Here is a 20001-nt window from a genome sequence, read left to right on the forward strand (position 1 = left end):
GAGTGAGGGGCGTGGCGGCGGCGGCGGCTGAGGGGAGCGCAGCGCTGTCATGGCGGCCGGGCGGAGGCTGCGCGGCGGCGGCGCTGAGGTAACGCGGGGCCCGGCCCGGTGCGGCGTGGCCTGGTCGGCGGGGAGCGGGCCCGGGTGCTCACCCCGAAGCGTCGTGGCGGGGCCGCGCCGAGCCCGCCGGGGCTCTGCGCTCCGCCGGGGCTCTGCGCGGAGGCCGGGGGGGTCCGGGTGCCGGCCGCAGGGCCCAGCGGGGCTCTCCCCCCCGGGTCAGGCCCAGCTCCCCGGAGCCGGCGGTCCCTCGGTAACCTCCTTCTGCAGCAAGGCCGCGCTCGGTGCCGGTGTGCCAGCCGCTCGCAGGGCCTGCTGCGGGAGTAGGGCCGTGGCGGGGATGTATGACGGCTCCCCAGGCCCGCGGGAGGGAGCGGGGGCAGGCCTGGCCCGTTCGCGCTGCCCTCCCCCCCCGGGGCCTGTGCCAGGGCCCTGCCGCTTGCCCGCAGCTGCCCGGGTGGCTGCCCCGAGGAGCGGGCGGCCCTTCCCCGCGGGTCAGGCCGTGAACCTCGGTGGCATTTCCAGGCCGGCCCAGCCCGCCGTGGGGGGAGGGAGGGCCAGGTAGCAGCCCCGGCCTTGGCAGGGTGACAGAGCCTCTCTGGTGACAGCACGCAGCGAGCTGGCCCTCGGGGACACACGCACACAGAGACACTTTCTGCTCCCTTGGAACCGGTGTGATCGCGTTGGAGTAACGCAGTCTCTTTCTCAGGAGTTGTCTGGCCGCCGGTGAGGTTATGGAGCCTGCGCTGCTCCCCTGCACGGGCCGTCAGGTCTCAGCGTGCAGGCTGCGAGCTGAACCCGTTCCTCACGGTCCCGCTGCAGGGCAGGCTCCGTGCCGGGTCCCGTGGTCATGCGTTTCTCCGACACACCACGTCTCAGCTCAGAATGTTCATGTGGATGCGCAGCGCAAACTTTGCTGAAAGATTAACGTGTCTGTGTAGACTTGCCATGAGACTGATGATACTTTTTTTCTCTCTCTTTCTTTTTTTTCTTCTTTTTATCTAAAAAAAAAAAGTACCTAGAACACTGAAAATACTTGAAAGCTTCCCACTGATAACAGGCTGTTTCGATGTCCTTATTACCTGGTTTACTCCCATAAAGAGAATTACATTTATCACTGGCAATCTTACAAACTAGTTTAGTTCTGATATTCTAGCTGTGATTTTTTTAGTTTTATTTTGTTTTATTTGATTTTTGTGTTTCATTCTGTTTGACCAGTGATAATTGGCTAGTCAAGCTTTTTTTTTCCTGTCTATAGTCAGCGTCCCGTTGTGGTTTGGTTGTGTGAAGGTGGTACTGGTGTGTTTTGTAATCTTGCAGGGAAGTGTGCAGGGAGGGTCACACATCTGTAGCTTTTTTGTGTGTGTGTGTCTTGTTTTACTTATAGAGCAATAGCTTAACTTTTGTCCTTGCCCTGTTGAGCGAAAATGAAAGTTAGATGCTGGGTACAAGCTTCTGCAATCAGTTACCCTTTTTAACTTTTTGTAACTGTAGACTGCTCATTCAGAGGAGACTAAGTGAAAAATCAGAGTAACATTAAAAAACAAATCGGCTGCAATCCGAAGCATCCTCTTGTCTTAGAATCAGAAAAAGAATTTCATGACTACACTATAGCAGAAACACTTATTGATGCAGTCACCTCTGTAAAAGGCAGTGTTAAATCTGTTACTGCCCAGCCGCAGGCTTCAACTAGAACCTCTTCTCCGCTATCCCAGGCGTGGATGGAGAGCATGATACCGTACTATTATTCCCGCAGATGTTCGTGGAAGACACTGAGAGAAGGGAGCAGGAGCGTACGCCATAGTCCTGCCTCGGCACAGAACAAGTCTAGGTTTGAATTGTTGCCACCTTGAAAACTGGGCTGTATTTGGAATCTGAATAGTCCCACCAAAACGATGTAACTTCACGTTTAACTAGTCCATGGCAACAGGTGCAGGTTTACAGAATATCTTCTGGAATGTTCTAGCACTCGGACGCAGCATTGTGAGGCACGGCCCTGTTAATTGCAGGGTGCTGGTAGGGCTACTCCTGCCACACCAAGCCGTATGGGGGAAAATAAAGCCCGGTTCTTGTTCACAAGTTTTAGTTCTGTGGGTTTTTCCCCCTTCCCCAGAACCCTTGATCTTGAAGATGGTGAGTAGCCAGCCTAAGTACGATCTAATACGGGAGGTTGGTCGTGGCAGTTATGGTGTGGTGTACGAAGCAGTCGTCAGGAAGACCTCTGCACGGGTCGCGGTGAAAAAGATTCGGTGCCATGCTCCAGAGAACGTGGAACTAGCTCTGCGTGAGTTCTGGGCACTTAGCAGTATCAAGAGCCAGCATCCCAACGTCATTCACCTGGAGGAGTGCATCTTGCAGAAAGATGGTATGGTGCAGAAGATGTCCCATGGCTCCAGTTCCTCCCTGTATTTACAGGTACATGAAGCTGAGGTAATGGGGTGGACGTAATTCATACGGATGTGTGTCTGGGAGGGAAGGAGGTGGGTAGCCATAATCTTTTTTTTTTGAGGTGTGCTTAATTAGGAGAGGGTACTGTTCACATTGGTGATACCCAGGATTACTAAGTATCTTTAAAAGAGCGTGTCTATTGAACAACCACCTGTAGCTTGTAGTTTGAAGCCATGCCACTCTGAAAGACTCCAGGATTTTTTTTTTTTTTAATGCAAATCTGCTGTGGTAATTTGAGGAAACACCACAGGTAAAGCAGAAGGGAGGTGCAGGCGGTTGTGTTACTTGGCAGAAGCTCTGCTGCAGGGTTAATGAGCAGACGTGGACCAATGTCTTGGGACAGAGCCCTAATGAATTTCTTAATCTTGGATGTCCTTGGAAGAGGAAGTAACCATCTCGATTTAGGAAGCCAACAGTTGTAATTCTTTCAGAAATAATAACCAATTGGTAGCATGCGGTGAGCCGTTTTCTTTTTTGGGTAAATAATTCTTAATCTCTTCAAAGAGAGGTAAAGGTATGATTGAACAAGGGAATAATTATCACTCCCCCGATGTGGCTACTGAAAGAGTCCTTTAAGTCATCTTTAAGTTTGAAAATGCATATTTTTGAAGAATAAGTAGCTCTGGAGAGACTTTGGAAGATAATCTGATTCATTCCCTTGTCAAGAAGCTGCCCCAACTATTAAGTCACAGAATCACAGAATGTTCAGGGTTGGCAGGGCCCTCTGTGGGTCACCCAGCCCAACCCCCTGCCCAAGCAGGGTCACCTACAGCAGGCTGCACAGCACCGCGGCCAGGCGGGTCCTGAAGTCCTCCCCTGGCAGAAATCTGTGTCTCTGGTTTAAAAAGTCAGTAGCCTACTCCATGTTTGTTGTGTTCTCCCTAGTCAGCTTTTATCATTTCAGTTTTTATTGTTGTCATTCTTGCATGTCTAATGTAGGACCTTTTGTTAGTGAACATTCATCAGACAACCCTTCACGGCTCTCCAGATCCCGTTGTGCCGAGTGCTGTACGAGCCTGAGAAAGAGGATTGTTGCCTTTGTGGAGTCGCCGTAGCTTGGTAGCTATTGCTGCCCTGCTTTCATAAAGGGATTAGGGTAAAATAATACTGGCCAGCTCATGTGGGAGAAATTAGTGCCTTACCTTCCTCGTGGTTAGTGGATCTGTGAGAGATTGCACCAAAGAGCTGTACAGGGAGGAGCTTAAAAAAACAGGGTGGAACTGCAAGGTGGGGAAGAGCCTCCAAATCACCTGCAGCACTGGTTTTTGGTGGTGGTGCCCATTAGCAACACTGCACGTAGATCTCACCTGTGTCGGGTGCAAGCACTACAAATTGTTTTCCTGCTCCAGAGAGCAGAGAAGAGCAAAGGGCAGAGCTGAGCTGACCCTGCAGAGGCTGGGATCACTTTATAATTGCTTGTGTTAAAATAGAGAAAATCAGATCTGCCTTGGCTTGCCCTCTGCTCTCCCTGCCCCAGGTGGTATTGCGTTACAGAGCTGAACGGGTGCAGTGGGTGAGGAGGCTGCCCAGGGAATGGGCTGTTAGTGTCTCCTGAAGGGCTTTGGGGTGGGTGCTTGGCTGGGGTCAGCTGAACTAGGTCGGTAAAGTGAGACCCCTAAACTAGCCTGGTCTTGTGGTGCTTTGCCTCTGTCACGGACGTGGTAGTGGATTTTGTTGTCTTAATGCTCTGAGCTGAGATGCTAGCAGAGCTGCTGTAAAGCAGTGTGGAGGGGAGAGCTGTGTGGTGGTGCTCGCTTGGCAAAGGAGACTCCCTGCTGTCCTGTGATACCTTAATCTCGCTGTTACTGACTGCAAGCCCTACACACGTATTTTTCTAGTTCTAACATGGATTCACTGTTGTTTCGGGTTGAGTACTAGCTGTGCTTGTAATTAAAGATAGCTATAAATTGCTAGCAGTTTTGCTCTTGGATGGAAAAGGTTGCTTTTTTTTAAAGCACTTTAAAATGCCTCTCTAAATACTAATAGCTACCCTAATTTTTGAAAGCCTGTAGGAGCTACATTTGGTTTAGTATACATTGGTTTGCTTCTAACAAACAATTGCAAGACTTACCTTGCAGAGCATGCTAGGAGCCACCTCAGAGGAGCTGAAGAGGCAAATGTGTAGTTGTGTAAACAGGGATAGTAAAACCGATTGCTGGTTTTACACTGCTTTTTGTATGTAGCAGCTGTTAAAAGTGGCTGCTTGAGCTACTCCCTGCTTATATTCTAGAGAATAGATGGTGGATCATGATGGTGGGAAAGGTGTTACTTGCAGGAGCTGTTCAGCTGTGCCTGTAGATGAGCATTCTCCTGAGCTAATGGATCCTGTGTTATCACTTGCTAGAATACATTCATGGGTAAGGAATGGAGAACAGGCTTTAAAAATCTATTGTGGCGCTGCTTCATTGACAGAGGACAAATACACGTGCCTGGCACTGTACGGAGTTACTTGTTGAGGCTTTGCTTATGCATTGAAGTTGTTAGCAGAATGGGTGGGACAGGCTTTGCTGGGGTGGGACACTGTCCAGCTGAAACAGATGGGAGTGCAAGGGCCGCTTGGTGTCTTTCAAAATACTGTTATCTGGGTCTCGCTCTGAGCTTCTGGGCAGGAGCGTGGACTTGATAGCTTTGCATGCATGAAAAGGAGGCGGCTGTCAAACACATTGTGATTTTTTTTTTTTTTTTTTTTAACATCAGAAATTTTGCATAAAGTTTTTTATTTTCCCCAGTTGCAGTACGTTGCTCTCTGGGTTGTTGAGAGGAAGGTCCATACTTCATGCATTTTTCCATCATATTTTTCTATTCTTGTGATCGGCAGGTAGTTATGACATTTCTTTTCCTTGTTGCAGCTCGTAGAGACCTCGTTAAAAGGAGAAATAGTCTTTGACCCCAGAAGTGCTTATTACCTCTGGTTTGTAATGGATTTCTGTGATGGAGGAGACATGAATGAGTATCTGTTGTCCCGAAAGCCGAACCGCAAGACCAATACCAGTTTCATGCTTCAGCTCAGCAGCGCACTGGCGTTCCTGCACAAAAGTCAGATTATTCATCGTGATCTCAAACCTGACAATATTCTGATATCTCAGAGCAGGATGGATGCTAGTGACTTGGAGCCGACCCTGAAAGTAGCCGATTTTGGGCTGAGCAAGGTATGTTCAGCCTCAGGACAGAATCCTGAGGAACCAGTCAATGTAAATAAGTGTTTCCTGTCGACTGCATGCGGGACTGACTTCTACATGGCCCCCGAAGTCTGGGAAGGATACTACACTGCCAAGGCAGACATCTTTGCGCTGGGTATTATAATCTGGGCAATGTTGGAAAGAATCACGTTCATAGATACGGAAACAAAGAAGGAACTGCTAGGCAGTTATGTCAAGCAGGGGACGGCGATCATACCTGTTGGAGAGGCGCTTCTAGAAAACCCGAAAATGGAGCTGCTCATCCCCGTGAAGAAAAAATCCATGAATGCTCGAATGAAACAGCTGATCAAGGAGATGCTGGCTGCCAACCCGCAGGACCGACCCGATGCTTTTGAGCTAGAGCTGCGATTAGTCAACATAGCTTTTAAAGACAGCGGCTGGGACAGGTGACCTGCCGAGTCACACCTCTCTCGATGGAGCTCCTGCTCTCCCAGCTGATGGTGCAGCTTAATGGCAGTAAAAGAAACGAGCCTGAACTCAAACCTGCAGGGTGTAGTTTCTACCAAACTGATCTCTTTTTGAGTTTCATAAAGGAGACGAATGTGGGTTGGCCGCTGTTAGCAGTGCGTTGATGTGTACAATAGCAGGGTGTTACGTGCAGGCGTAAGCTGTGACGATGCTTGTTTGTGTACGCTGGCAGTGGGATGTCTGAAGAGCTGAGACTTGATTTCCAGCACTTTGGCATGGAGGATTTCATACATTCCAGTTGCCTACATCAGTATTAGGAACTCTCATGGAAAAAAGAGATTTGCATGCTGGCAGTGCAAATCTTCAGGCTTTGTAAAGTAGTTCTGTGTATATATTTATGTATACGAGTGACTGGGAGTGTATGCCACTTCTCTTAAATTATTTGCTGTGGGTCTGAATGATTGGGGTCTGCTAGAAAACCAGCTGAAGAAGATAGATGAGAAGCATTCCTTCTTCTCCAGGCTTGAATAACTTTATTATTTATTTTTGTTATCTAATGTCAAAGAGTCTGAGACTTGACTTTGTAGGCAAATAGTGCAATGCAAGGGGATCAGCAGTTTTTTAAAGTGCTGACATGGCCAAGCTTAGCGCTTGCAGCTTAATGAGCTTGTCACCGAGGGAGTCAAATTACAGATGTGTGCAATCAGGTGCTGGCATGTTGGCTAGTTCATTAATCATTCTATATTGCTTTCTCCTAGTAATCAAATACTTTATTAATCAGCTGATCTACAGTTTCACAACAAGCTCTCTGCCCTTGTGTTTATAATCCAGTAGCACCTTAAGGATTTGTAATAGCAGAGTACTGGGGGCTTAGTTTTATGGAAGGGTGGATGAGGGCAGCCAGCAGCACAGAGCGTCATTTTTAAGATTCTTCAAAATATGGTTGCAGCACAGTGTTCCTGTTAACTGAAATTAATAACGTTGGGCATGGTCTCTTCCTTCCTGGCACTGGCTCTGACCTGGTGCGGGTGAGGAGTTCAAGGGGTGACCGTGTGTCTTGTACAACACCCTGAAACACGGGAGAAAACCCAATAACCAGCATGTGAAAGGTATCGCTGATTTGTGTGGCAACCTTGGCCGACTTCTTTATTTGTTTTCCTCCTTTTACATGAGTGATACTCATTTAAAAGCATGGATGGTAGGGTGGAAGGCTGTGAAGCAGCTGACAGGCTGCTTATCCCCAGCTCTTCCTGCGCAGAAGCAGATTGATAGGCTAGGAGAGGTTTCACGAGGCCACCTGACACTGCACCGCAAACAGAAGCTGCTTTGTAATAGCCTAACACTTTGTTCTTTTGAGTGCAGGGCTTTGACCTTTCGCATCAATTTGACCTTTTTGGAAGAAGTAGAGTCTTAAAAAATTGCCTTGAAAGCTGCAACAAAGGCCAGTGTTCTTAATAAAGTCAGTGTAATTTTTTTTTCCCCAAATCTTACCCGAAAACTGCCGTCAGTGTATCCTTGTGTCATTTGCTTCTCGGATGCTGTTCCCTCGTAGTGCTGCGAGAGCGGTTGTGAGCAGTGTTTATTCTGCCGGAGTGTGAATAAACAATGCAATATGATTTTTTATATGTTCTTCCAAAAGCAAAGGATTCCGATTCTACCAGACTTCTGAGGCTTTACGGACTGTAGCTGGTTGTTACCTGGTGCTGTGTAGAGGAGGTAGCCTTAGTCCTTAATTCTTGTTGTTTTGCTTCACTTGATTGTTTAAGGCAAACTGTCTAAACAGTGATTCTCAGACAAATACGCTTTGTCTCTGAACAATGTTTATGGTTTAGAAGATGCAGTAGAAGTAACTTCCAGAAGGCAGTGTTCCCGACTGCAGCAGAGCGCCTCGCTGCAGCGTACATTGGCAGGGACAGAGGTGACCCAGTCGCCCCGAGGACACAGCCCGTTGCCTGCTTAGATGTCCCGGTGTTGCTCCGCCCCTGTGGGGAGCTTGGTCTATAAAAGAAGACTGGGAGCCTGTCTGTGAGTAACACTAAGGAGGGATCTACTTATTTGTATGTTCTAGAGGTGGAGATTGGTCTGTTCTCATATTTTTACGGAGTTCAGTACAATTGAAGCCTCAGCTCCTTGTTGAAAGGAAGAAAACAAACCTCTGCCTGTGCCAACACTGTTTCACAGTACTTACATTTCACCGTGGTCTTTTGATGAGTAAAGCTTTAAGGGGGTCTAGAATTTTTCCATGCAAAACTTGAGAGCATTTAGAAATACCTTGCTAACTTTCTGTTCTCTCCTGCCTGCCCAAAAGTCAGAACCAACTGTTACCTGAAAGTATGAATCTGCCACAGAATAATCCTGCTTCCCTTTAGGGTGCTTTGCAAATCACCTGATTCTTCTCAGAAGTGTTTCAAAGGATGGACACCGAGTATGCTGCCTGCCTGCCACGCAGAAGCCAGTCAATGGCGCAGGAAAGTCCGGGGTTTTTTGACTCCCAGAGTGGTTTTTTGCACTGATTGCCACTTTAACGGGTGGGGGCACCTGACATCCCTCTCGTGGTGCGTAGCCGTGCTGCTGGGTGACACGGAGCGGTTCCTCGGTGAACTCTGGGTGGTAGTCCTCGAGGTCTGTGTTCCGTTTGGTGTTTGTTGTCTGATGTCTTTGTTTTGAAACATTTGAGAAGTCAAATTGTTGTAGTGGCTACAGAGTTACTCACCAGCGTGACACAAAGTCAAGATTCTTTTCAGCACTCAGAAAAGATTTTTTTTTTATTTCAACTCTTTTTTAAAAAAACTGTAAAATATATTTTATGGAGAATTTATAATGAGGAAAATTATTGTGTAATTTATTAAGTTCATGACTGTTTTTGAAATAAAATCTGAATTTTGATTAAGTATTTGAACTCTCCACAGAGAAATGCTTTCTTCTCAGTCAGCGCCGTGTCGTCTAGCTGTCAGCAAAGCTGCGGAAGGGTTGTTTTGCTGTGCTAGGACAGAAGCAAGCTGTGGTGCTTCATCACAGCAGCTACCGTAAGTGATCCTGGGCTTGTGAAAGACGCAAGGTTGGCTACTAGCTGTGCTGCTCGCCAGAGGAGCGGCAGTGCCACGCTCCCGCTGATGGGCGGTGTGCTGCCGGAGGACTCGCGGAGCGAGGCCAGACAGGAGGTGGAAACGGAGCTGGCTGCTGGAGCGGCTGAGGCGAGCCGTGTCTGTGGGCTCTGCAGCTTCTGCCCAGCCCTGTGGGAATGGTAACAGTGCTCCTCTGGGGGTACCGCGTTTTCGAAGAGGGAGTGTGGCCAGCAGGGTGAGGGAGGTTCTCCTTCACCTCTGCTCTGCCCTGGTGAGGCCTCATCTGGAGTACTCTGTCCAGTTCTGGGCTCCCCAGTTCAAGAAAGATGAGGAGCTACTGGAGAGAGTCCAGCGGAGGGCTACGAGGATGAGGAGGGGACTGGAGCATCTCTCCTATGAGGAGAGGCTGAGGGAGCTGGGCTTGTTCAGCCTGGAGAAGAGAGGGCTGAGAGGGGACCTTAGAAATGCCTCTAAATATCTGCAGGGTGGGGGTCAGGAGGATGGGGTCAGACTCTTTCCAGTGGTGCCCAGCGACAGGACAAGGGGCAACGGGCACAAACTGGAGCAGAGGAAGCTCCAGCTGAACATGAGGAAGAACTTCTTCCCTCTGAGGGTGACGGAGCCCTGGCCCAGGCTGCCCAGGGAGGCTGTGGAGTCTCCTTCTCTGGAGATATTCCAGCCCCACCTGGACGCGGTGCTGTGCAGCCTGCTCTGGGTGACCCTGCTTGGGCAGGGGGCTGGGCTGGGTGACCCACAGAGGGCCCTGCCAACCCCTAACATTCTGTGATTAAAGACTGAAAACAAGCCATGCGTGCATCTGGTACATGCTTGGAGTTGTCACTGCAAGCAGGCTGAGTACCACCCTGGGCTGTAAGGAAACCTCTGGCAGGCTCTGCCTACCCCGCTACTGGTACAACTGGGTTTCTGAGGCTGGGGGTGGATCCTGCTGCTCTCCTGGGCACTGACTCTGCTCTTGCTGAAGGGAGCCTTTCCAGTCTAGTTCCTGCGTGTGCCGGAGCAGGATGTCACCCAGAAAGCTGCCAGTCCTCGTTCCGTGGGTGAACCTTGCTGGCTCCCGGTGCAGCGGGATGGAGGCAGCCCGGTGAGCGTGCGCTGCGCTCTGGTTCCCTCCTGCGTACGTGGATTTGTGAGGAGCTGGGGGAGGCAGCAGCCACGCTCAGGTCTGGAGGCTTGGGAGGGAGGGACAGTGGCCCACTGGTCTCGCACGCCCCGAGAAACCTTTACAAGTGTGAGGAAACACCAATACTTCTACACGATACAGAAGTCTCCAGTCACTCACCTGGTTTAATGAACGGTGCTGTGGAACAAAGGGTTGTGCAGACTGGGAGGGGGAATGGTGCAGACTGGAAATGCTGTGAATTGTCATTTCTTACCCCCACAACCAACCCCAGCCCGGTCATCTCCCGTGGGTGCTGTGCTTGCATCGTCGCCTGCGGATTCCCCCCGTGTCCTGGTGCTGGAGACGGGCAGGCTCCCCGCCTGGCAGGAGCTGTGTGGTTAAATCAGGAAGGAAAAGCAGTCCTTGGAAAGAAGAAGGGATTGAAATTTAGATTTATTTTTTATTAAAGGATAAGCACCTTAATTAAAGGAGAAAGTCACACCTCTTTGATTAGTTTTAAGAGTGGTGATTTTAAATATAGACACAAGCTAAATTCCTCCCCCACAAAATGAAGAAAACTAAGCGTACATACTTGAAATGTACCTAGTCAGGGAGAGGGGGGAAAAATATCTGGGGAAATGCCCTGGTGCAGGGATCAGATGTAGCTAAGGCTGCATCTCGGCTCGAATAACCCAACCTCTGCTTGATTTTCTGCCTTCTGCAGGATGCCGAGGCCTCGGGCTCCAGCTCGCCCATCCCATTTCCTCCGGCAGGGCTTGGCGAGGCGATGCCCGCTCCGCAGCGCCGGCCTTGGGAGCTCGCCCAGTTTGGATTCCTGCTCTGCACTGGTTTAAATGGAGTTCTCCTTCGCGCCGGCCCGTCGAGGCCCCTGCGCAGACTGCAGCGTAATGGCAGGCGTTGCTTTGCGGCTGAGATAAAGCCCTGGCTCGGGGAGCTGGTGGCTGCCTGCCCACCCCTTGGAAGCGTGCCCTCGCTTCAGAAAAACAACTTTTTTTCCCCCGGCTGTGCGGTGGCTGGCTGAGCAGACGCTCCGGTGCCCTTCGGACTGCGGGCAGCTCTTTGTGTGGCTTTTCCCTTCGCTCCACCGCTGTCCCGTGAACCCTGCTGTGGGGCAGCGATGAAGCGTTTTTAATCTCCCCTGGTGGTTTGTGTGGTGAAGGCGAGGCGCTGTCCTGTAGAGAACCAGTTAGGTTGATACTGTGAGTAGTATTTAAAAACAAGCTCTGTTCAGTGGGCAGCGTGGAGCTCTGGCTGTTCCGTTTGCTCTCCGGCGAGGGGCTCGGAGCCGTTCGTGCAAAGGGCGATTTCAATTCCGAAGCGCAGCGAAGGAAGAGCAATGCAGCTGAAATGCCGCGAACCCTCCTGGGTGTCTGCGCTGTCTGGGGAGGGGTGGGAGGTGGAGCTGCGAGACGGAACCGCCGCAGATCCCTGCTCGCTGGCTCCGTAAGCGGTTCTGGGCAGTCTGAGGCCGCGGAGAAGTCGGGTGACCTGAAGGGTGAGCCAGCACCAGCGCATCGCCGCGAGAGGAGCCACGGCCCAGGCCACGTGCTTGTCAAATCCCTTTGTTCCCAGATGAATTCCCAGATTATTTGGGTGCCTGAAGCAGAAAGCAGTTGCGTAAGGAGCAGCCGGGGCGGGTGCAGGGGCCGGGGCTGAGCCGTGGTGGTTGGACCTGCGGCCGCTCTCTGTGGGGCAGCCCCACGTGCCCAGCTCCCGTCCCGCGCTCTCCAGGCAGCGTGCTGGAGGACGCAGCTGGCTCTGTGGTCATCTCAAGAGGCCAAAGGGAGAGCTGCTGCCAGAATTGCCGTTGCTCAGAGGCCTCTCTAATCTCTGGAAGCAGACGCAACCTCAACACCTCTGCAGGTCCCTTGCAGTGGGTGGTGGGCTCAGCCCAGACGCCCATCGCTGACCCCGGGGAGGCTTCGCTCAGTCCCAGCAGCTGCTTCCGTCTCCCTCGGCCGTTCCCGTCCGTGGGGACCCAGTGCTGAGCTGGTTTGCTGCCTGGCAGCAGTCAGCAAGGCCCACCATCACCTGCTGTGGGTTTGAATCACAGAATGTTCGGGGTTGTAAGGGACCTCTGTGGGTCCCCCACCCCAGCCCCCTGCCCAAGCAGGGTCACCCAGAGCAGGCTGCACAGCACCGCGTCCAGGCGGGGCTGGAATATCTCCAGAGAAGGAGACTCCACAGCCCCTCTGGGCAGCCTGGGCCAGGGCTCCATCACCCTCAGAGGGAAGAAGTTCTTCCTCGTGTTCAGCTGGAGCTTCCTCTGCTTCAGTTTGTGCCCGTTGCCCCTTGTCCTGTCGCTGGGCACCACTGGAAAGAGTCTGGCCCCGTCCTCCTGACACCCACCCTGCAGATATTTACAGGCATTTCTAAGGTCCCACTTGAAGCCCCCGCTGCGGGTGTGAACATCCACGGGAGCCGCGGTGTTTTCTCCTCAGCCCCGCTGCTGTCGAGTTCCTACTTGCATGAACTTGTGGGTGGCTGCCTCAGGTTAGGTGGTGGTTTCAGATTTATTCATGCCCGTTTGAACCCTTGATATTTTTAAACTTGTATAGCAGGCCTTCCACCCCTGCCCCCCCCGAAGGGCAGCACCTGCGCGCTGTGCCCGCTCTGGCTTGCAGCCACCCAGCTCCTGTGGGCTGCTCTCCAGGGGGTGGCATTTGCATGGACCTCGGACCAGAGAGGGCTTTTGTGGGTTGTGAAAGTAAACCAGCAAGCAGAAACAGATGGCTGTGTTATCAGGTGCGGCAGCCCTGCCTGCACCTGCGCATGGTGGAGTTAGTGATATATATATATTTTTTTTATTTTTAAAGGAGAAATGCATCTGGAAAGGACTCAGTGGGACATGGCTGGCTCCAGCCCTCCTGCTCCTTGGAGATGTGGCAGCCTCTGGCTTCCCCTGCCTGCTCGCTGGGATCCATGGGAGCGGGGATCTCGGCACTGGCCGTGCTCTGCTGCTGCTCCTCAAGCCCGACGTGTGGGTTGTGAGGTGGGGACATCATCGGCAGGGCTGGGAGGGCCACGTCCCCCTTGCCATGGGCTGGGAGGAGGGAGGGCTGGCGGGGAGCAGGGCTGTTCGGTCAGGAGCTGGACGTGCTCGGAAAGCTGGTGTTGGAAGGGGGATCTGTGCTCTGGGACTCGTGGCCTTTGAGGGTTTTCTCAGACTTTGCTCACCCCTGCAGGGGCTTGGAGTTCCCATGCCTGGCCCCGTCTGTGGCTGGGTTTTCCCCGGGGCTGCTTGGCTTGCCTGGCACCGTGCTCGCTTCCCGGAGGGAAGCAGAGCCCCGTCACAGAGCAGAGCGCGCTTTGTGAGAGCTCGGGGTAACCTCGGATAAAAACAAGGGACGCTGAGCATCCGCGTGACTGGGAAAAGCCGCCTGGTGCCTTCCCAAGAGCCCGGTTAACGGGGTAAATCCCTTCCTAGAAGTCACAGTGACAAAGCCCCCCTCACCTCCCCAGGGGCAGCGGGAGCTGCGCTGCCAGGAAGGGCTCCTCGCACCGTCCCGACGGGAATCTGCCTTGTCCAAGCACAACAGTCCCGCAGTAAGTGCCCGGCGGGCGCTCCGAGGAGGAGCTGGAAAGGAGGAGAACCGCTCTGTCGGCCTTGCTCCGGGGAAGGTGTTTGGGAGCGGCGTCCCCCGGGAACAGCCCGCATCAGCCAGGGAAACGTGAATCCCGGGCTGCTCTTACTCACTCGTGGATTTACGGGAACGGCTGCTGTGATTCCAGCTCGGAAAATAAAGCATGTCCTAATGAACAGTGATTCACCTTGCCTGGAGTTAAAATTAAGGTCCCGTTGGCTGTCCCTCTTCCCCGGGGAGCCCAGGCGCTCTCTTCCCCGGGGCAGATCCCAGGGCTGCCACGGGTTTCTCCATCGCTCGCCCCCGTCCTTCTCCCCATCTCCCGGAGATGGCTGGGTTTGCTGCGGCACGGCCGCATCCTGCCCGCGGGGACCGGGTGCTGCTGGGAGCACAGCTGCCTGCGTCGCCCCTCCCCAGGTTTATTAGAATAGAACAGAATAGGGGCTTTGTCCCTTCCTCGCTTTCACTGGGATTTTTTCCGGTGCTGGCAGAGCTCGGACGAGCCCTGGCTGCTCTCATCCTGCTCAGCCTCCGTTCTCGTCAGCCCGGGAGTGCTGGCTCCTTCCTGGCCCCGGTGCCGTCGCGCAGGGAGGTGCGGGATGCCAACCTGGTTCCCGGCACTGGCTCCTGAGCAGCGGCACTGCAGGAAGGAACTGGGGTGGGGGCCAGCAGCACTCGGGGCCAGGACCCTCTCCTCCAGGGATGGAGCCCCCTTGGGTGCGGGTCCCGGGCCGATGCCAGGGCTTGGTCCCCTCCAGAGCCTCCCAGTCCCCCCAGTCCCTGCCAGCAGCCTGGGCTGGGCTGCCCCCAGCTCTCCCTCCGGAGCCGATGGGGAGGGATAGAGGGAGCAGCAGGTCCCTAGGGAGCACTGGGGGCTTTTCCAGCCCTGCTCCCAGGGATCGGCAGCCGAGCTCGGGGCGCAGCGTGTCCTTATCCCCGGCTGCCAGAGCCACCCTGGCAGCCCCCCGGGGCGGGCACTGGGGGTGGAGGGGGGCCGGGGGCTGCCACAGGGGAGCATGAAGCCTTTGGGAAGGGGAGGGGGCAGCGGTAAAAATAACCCCTGGGCCGGCTCCAGCCCTTCGTGGCTTCCTGCGATTTACAGCCCTTCCCGGGGGAAGCGGAGGCAGGAACCAGTCTGGTGCGGGGCTGGTGTTGACCCTTTCGCCACCGGTGGAGAAGGTGCCAGAAGGACCCTTCCTCCCTCCTTCTCCCTCGCCAGCTGGGGCGGGATCTTGAGGAAGGGGATCATGGTGGGCTCCTGCTCCGCAGCCGGCATCTCGGGGTGGGTGCAGGAGGAGAAGCTGCTGGAGTGGATGTGGTGTCCCTGTCCCATTCCTGATGCCCCATGTGCTGGGGGAACAGAGATGCTCCCTCCTACCTGGGAAGAGGCAGAAATCTCTGCTGCAGATCCCAAAATCCCAGTCAGGCTCCCGTAAGGAGGTGCAAGGAGGAGAGGAGCTGGCGGAGGTGAGCTGGAGCTGCTGGACATGGAGGGTTCATGCTGGCTGGGGCAGGAGGGGTCACAGAGCAGGCTCCTGCTGACGGAACCGGGCTGGCAGGGGTTAACGGGGTGGCTCTTCCTCTTCCTCACCCTCTATATGAGGCTCCTGCCGGCTCTGGGCTCAGTTTGCTGCTGGCAGCCAGAGCGGCAGGAGCTGAGTGAGACCGGAGCATCCCTGTATCCCATCCGCGCATCCCTGTATCCCATCCCTGCATCCCCGCGTGGGCTCAGGTGAGCGAGAGCATCCGCTGCCTGCCGAGCCCAGCGGCTGGGCACGGATCCTGGCAGCGGGGCTGGGGAGTGTGCGGGCGCGCTGGGGTGGGCAGTCGCATCCCGGGCGCGCTGGCTCTGGGTGATGGGACTGTGTGCAGGGGCCACCTTCCCTCGACCCACCATGAAGCTCTTCCCCGCACCGGGAGAGGCTGCGGAGCTCGGCCCTTGGGAGCGCAGGACCAGACAAACCGTGTGCCTCAGTTTCCCCATCCTGGGGTGGACGCAGTGTCGGAGCCTGTGAGCTCAGTGTGTGGAGGTGCGTGGGCAGAGGGCTCCCAGGCCATTTGCTCTCCAGTGAGCCCTTCTCTGCCCAGCCTTGTGTCCCTGCTGTCACCTGGGGACGCTGGTGATGGGGTGGCTCTTCACAGCCATTGGGGCCTCTTCTGCTCAGCGAAACCATCCGCTTTGGGCATTTACCACCCCTGGGTCGGGCTCCAGACCCCTTCCCCACCATCCGCTTTGGGCATTTACCACCCCTGGGTCGGGCTCCAGACCCCTTCCCCTGGCACCCATCTCCACCGCCGGATTTGTGTTCCCAGTCCCGCACGGATGCTCAGGGACAGCTGAGCAGGAGCCATCGCACCCCGGGGCTGATCAAAGCCCCTTTGCTCCATCACCCCCACACATCGAGCAGAGGAGGGACCTTCCCTCCTGGGCGGCCGAGCTCAGCCCAGCTGTGGGGAGCACAGCACGGAGACCCCAAAACATCCCCTGGCCTCTGTCCCGCTGCTGTCACGCACGGGCCCGGCCGGGGCAGCTCGCCAGCTCTCCTGTGAACGGGCTTTGTTCTGCTGTCCCTGCGCTCGGGAAGATAAAGCGGCTGGCTCCGGTATTTTTTCCTGTTGGAAGCCGCTCCTGGGATGCGAGCGAAGCCGGCGGATGCCCGGCACTTCTCGCTTCCTGCCCGCGGGTTGTTCCTGCCTGGGCTGGCAGGGCTCGCTGCCTGCTGCCTGCTTGGGGTCGAGGGGTCCCCCGGCTCCGCTTCACCCCACATCCTCCTTCTGCTGACGCTGCGTCCTCGGCGCTAACCCCGGCTCTGCTCTCTCCTCCCAGGGCTGAATCCAGGAGCTGAGTGAAGCTTCAGGAGCCTCCCCAGCCGCACCGCCAGACACCCCCCCGCCAGCCACTCGAGGGGAGCAGAGCGACCAAGGGGGACATTTCGGGGCTGGAAGGCGATGGTGCCCCTGGGCAGCCCCTCTCTCGCCATCTGCGCCTCCAGCAACCTGCGCCTCGTGGCCCCCGGGCGTGGGTCCCCCCTGGGCTGGCTGAACCAGGGCCCCGAGTGCCCGCGGGAGCTGGGGGGCTGCAGGGGCCGGACGCCCAGTGCCGTGGAGCGGTTGGAGGCCGACAAGGCCAAATACGTGAAATCCCAGGAGGTCATCAACAGCCGGCAGGAGCCGGCGCTGAGGGGCTGCTCGCCCCGGCTCTCCCCCCACGGCCGGCGCCTCCTCGCCCGCCAGCAGTGTAACGAGTTGTGTCAGGGCTCGGAGCTGAGCCGGGAGGGTCCCAGGAAGCTGCCGTGTCCCCAGTCCCCCGTGTCGCGCCGGGCCGGCGGCAGGCGCCTGCTGAGACCTGACTCGCTCATCATCTACCGACAGAAACGGGACTGCCCGGGGGGAGACAAGGAGAACACCAAGGTCACCGGGCTGGTGCGACGCCTGTTCCAGGGACCCCTCAGAGACAGCCCCCCCTGCTCGCCCCCAGCCAGGGGGCTGGATGAGAAGCCGCCAGCCCCCCAGAGCCCCAAGACCACCACGCTGTGGGTGCCCATGGAGAAGGAGATGAGGACGCCGGGTGCCAGCAGTGGCGGTGGCAGTGGTGGCATCTTCCCTCTGCCCGGCAGCCCAGTGGCACAGCCCCCCCGGCCCCCTGGCAAGCAGGCGCTGGCTCTGCGCGTCTCCCTGCCGCTCTCAGAGCAGGAGCGGTTCTTCAACTACTGCGGGCTGGACCGGGCACTGGTGGAGCTGCTGGGACAGGAGCGGTTTGGGCCGGCAGGCTGGGACAACGCCTCGGCTCGGCTCCCTGGATCCTGCGAGTCGGAGCCCGGGCAGGCCTCGGGGGGCAGCGAGGGGGACGCGGGGCCAGGCGAGGAGGAGCCAGACCCCCGGTTGGGCTCTGCCGTCTCGGTGGTGGAGCGCAACGCCCGCGTCATCAAGTGGCTCTACGGCTGCCAGAGAGCCTGGGCGGCCGCCAAGGAGTCCACTGTCTGAGTGGAGACAGCCTGGCTGGGGACAAGGATGCCCATGTAGGTCCCGCTGGCTGGACGTGGCCCTTTGCCCTCGCTGGATGCGGCCGATGGACTGGTGGCATCCTCGGACCCAGCACCGTGGGGCTGCTGCTGGCTGGAGGGGCCACCAGGTCTACCCTCCTCCAGAGCCCCCAGGTCTGTGCTGGACCTGGAGCTGAGGGCAGTGGGGGCACCCGAGGGGTAGGCAGGGAAGGGGCTCCCCTGGGTGAGTCTCTCCCTGGCCCCAGGGCCAGCAGGCTGCTGTCGCCCCTATTCTCCACCCTCCCCATCTCCAGGCCAGGGTGGTGGGATGGGGCTGCAGCCCCCTTGGCCACTTACAACCTGTGCCAGCTGCAGGCCGGACCCCACAGCCCCCTGCTCCCCAGAAAAGGGGCTGCTGGGGCCAGAGCAGCGCTCAATAAACCTGACATATTTTTTTTTCTAGCCCGGCAGCGTGTGTGGTTTGTGCAGGCAGAGCCCAGGCTGGGCGAGGGGATGCTCTGGGGCTGGGGATGGCAGCTCCCCATCCCCACCACGGGGGCCATGCTGCTCCAGGGGCGTTGGGGCTGCTGGGGGTGGGCAAGGACGAAGAAAGCACCAGGCAGGCCTCGGGGAAAAGGGGCACCTGGGGGTCTTTAGTGCAGACACGTCGCCGAAACCCACCCCAGAGCCCTCGGGTGCGGGCAGGGGGCTGCCTGCCAGCGGGGGGGGGGGCTGCCCACGCTGCTGGAGAGTCCGGCCGGCGCCTCCTCCTCTAGTTGCCCTTGGGGGCAGTTTTATTCCGGATTTCGGCCAGTTTGCCGGCCAGGAAGCCCCAGTGGAAGGCCCCTTCCTCCGGCTCCCGCAGGTCGCTGCCGTCGTCGCCCGGTGGCTCCCCGGGGCTCTCGCCCGGCTCCGGGGGGGGGACCCCCTTCTCTGGCCCCGACGCCTGCTGCCACTTGGTGGCAAAGAGATCCCAAAAGCCGGGCGCCTTCTCGGCGGGGGGCGGCTCGGCGGCCAGCGGGCTGGGGAGAGAGCAGGACGGGGACAGCGGTGTGGGGACCCCTCTCGCCGCAGAGGCCAGGGCTGTGACCCCCCCAAGCCCCGCCATGTCCCTACTCCATCCCAGCTCTCCCCCTGCTGCCCCCCAGCCCAGCCCCGTGGGTACAGGCAGGGGAGGGGGGTGCAGGGGATGGGATGGGGGGCGATGCAGGGGTGATGCAGCTCCCGGGGGGGCCGGATCCAAGGTCTGGGTTCCCCCCCCACCAAGCAGCAACTTACTGGTCTGCGCAGGGCTCTGGGCTCAGCAGCTGGTGCTCATCCTCACGGGTGAAGAGGGACGAAAGCGTCCGCCAGCCCCGGGCACCCACCCCCTGCACCTGTGGGGGAGGTGGCACCGAGCTCACTGGGGACCTCCAGGTCCCAGCAGGCCCCCCCTCCCCCTCAGCCGCCCGGCCCCCTCCTCACCTTCCTCGCCAGCTGGGACACGGGGCTGGGTTCCTCTTCCATCAGCGTGGGGGTCTCGGCCGTCTCCATCAGCTCAGGGGGGTCTCCCTGCAACAAAGCCCCCAGGTGAGAGCAGGGGTGCGGGCAGGGGGAGGGTGGTCACCCCGCTTTGGGGGGGACCCAAGTGTAGCGGTACCCCCCCCACTCTACCTCCTCCTGCAGCGCCCCGTCCGCCCGCCCCCCCCCAAGGGTCTGCAGCACTTTGGCTTTGTAGAGCCGCCAGAAGCCCTGGGTCATGGTGAGGGGCTCGGCGGGCCGGGAGCCGGTGGGTGCCGTGGGGAGCGGGAGGGGAGGGGTGCGGGGCCAGGGCCCCCGCGCGCCGCCCCGGCGATCCGGTGGCTTCATTAAAGTTTCAGGGGCCACTTGCAATGCACAAAGGGGAACCTGAGCCCGGCCTGAGCCGGGGGCAGCGCGGGGGTAGCTGCTCCGGTCACCCCCAAACTGCCCCCCTCTGCCCTCCTGCCCCAGCCCCCCCAGCCGCCCTCATCCGCAGGGGACCCCCAGGGCTGGGGTCACCCCAAGCCCGGAGTGCAGAGCAGGCGCTGGGGCTCGGCCCCCCCCCCCGCTGCGGGTCCCCATCTATAATTGATCACCCGGGGTGGAGGAAACACG

At 57.0% G+C, this 20001-nt stretch overlaps 2 protein-coding genes across 8 annotated transcripts; one reads left to right on the forward strand and one right to left on the reverse strand.

The window, feature by feature from the left end:
* LOC104333607 (serine/threonine-protein kinase PDIK1L) lies at window positions 1–18348 on the forward strand. 7 transcript variants are annotated; one of them, XR_012765728.1, is made up of 4 exons: window positions 1–88; window positions 9023–9139; window positions 13136–13311; window positions 13782–14078. XR_012765728.1 is itself a non-coding variant. In XM_075437732.1 (3 exons), exons 2-3 carry the CDS (start codon window positions 1978–1980, stop codon window positions 6093–6095), a joined length of 1236 nt encoding a protein of 411 aa, XP_075293847.1. In that variant the 5' UTR covers window positions 1–88; window positions 1073–1977; the 3' UTR covers window positions 6096–9006. The 7 variants fall into 7 exon arrangements, 4 of the variants coding, with proteins under 4 accessions (XP_075293847.1, XP_075293850.1, XP_075293849.1 ...); XM_075437732.1 differs by lacking the exons at window positions 9023–9139; window positions 13136–13311; window positions 13782–14078 and adding exons at window positions 1073–2472; window positions 5355–9006; XM_075437735.1 differs by lacking the exons at window positions 9023–9139; window positions 13136–13311; window positions 13782–14078 and adding exons at window positions 2171–2472; window positions 5355–9006.
* A 310-nt stretch (window positions 18349–18658) lies between these two features.
* Window positions 18659–19647, reverse strand: C17H1orf232 (chromosome 17 C1orf232 homolog). Its single transcript, XM_075438215.1, has 4 exons — window positions 19540–19647; window positions 19351–19437; window positions 19165–19262; window positions 18659–18908 (listed from the first exon to the last, which is right to left on the reverse strand). The coding sequence occupies exons 1-4, from the start codon at window positions 19624–19626 to the stop codon at window positions 18659–18661; spliced, it is 522 nt and encodes a 173-aa protein (XP_075294330.1). The 5' UTR covers window positions 19627–19647.
* Between the last annotated feature and the right edge of the window lie 354 nt (window positions 19648–20001).

Source organism: Opisthocomus hoazin, chromosome 17, assembly GCF_030867145.1.
Source record: "Opisthocomus hoazin isolate bOpiHoa1 chromosome 17, bOpiHoa1.hap1, whole genome shotgun sequence".
Classification (NCBI taxonomy): Eukaryota; Metazoa; Chordata; class Aves; order Opisthocomiformes; family Opisthocomidae; genus Opisthocomus; species Opisthocomus hoazin.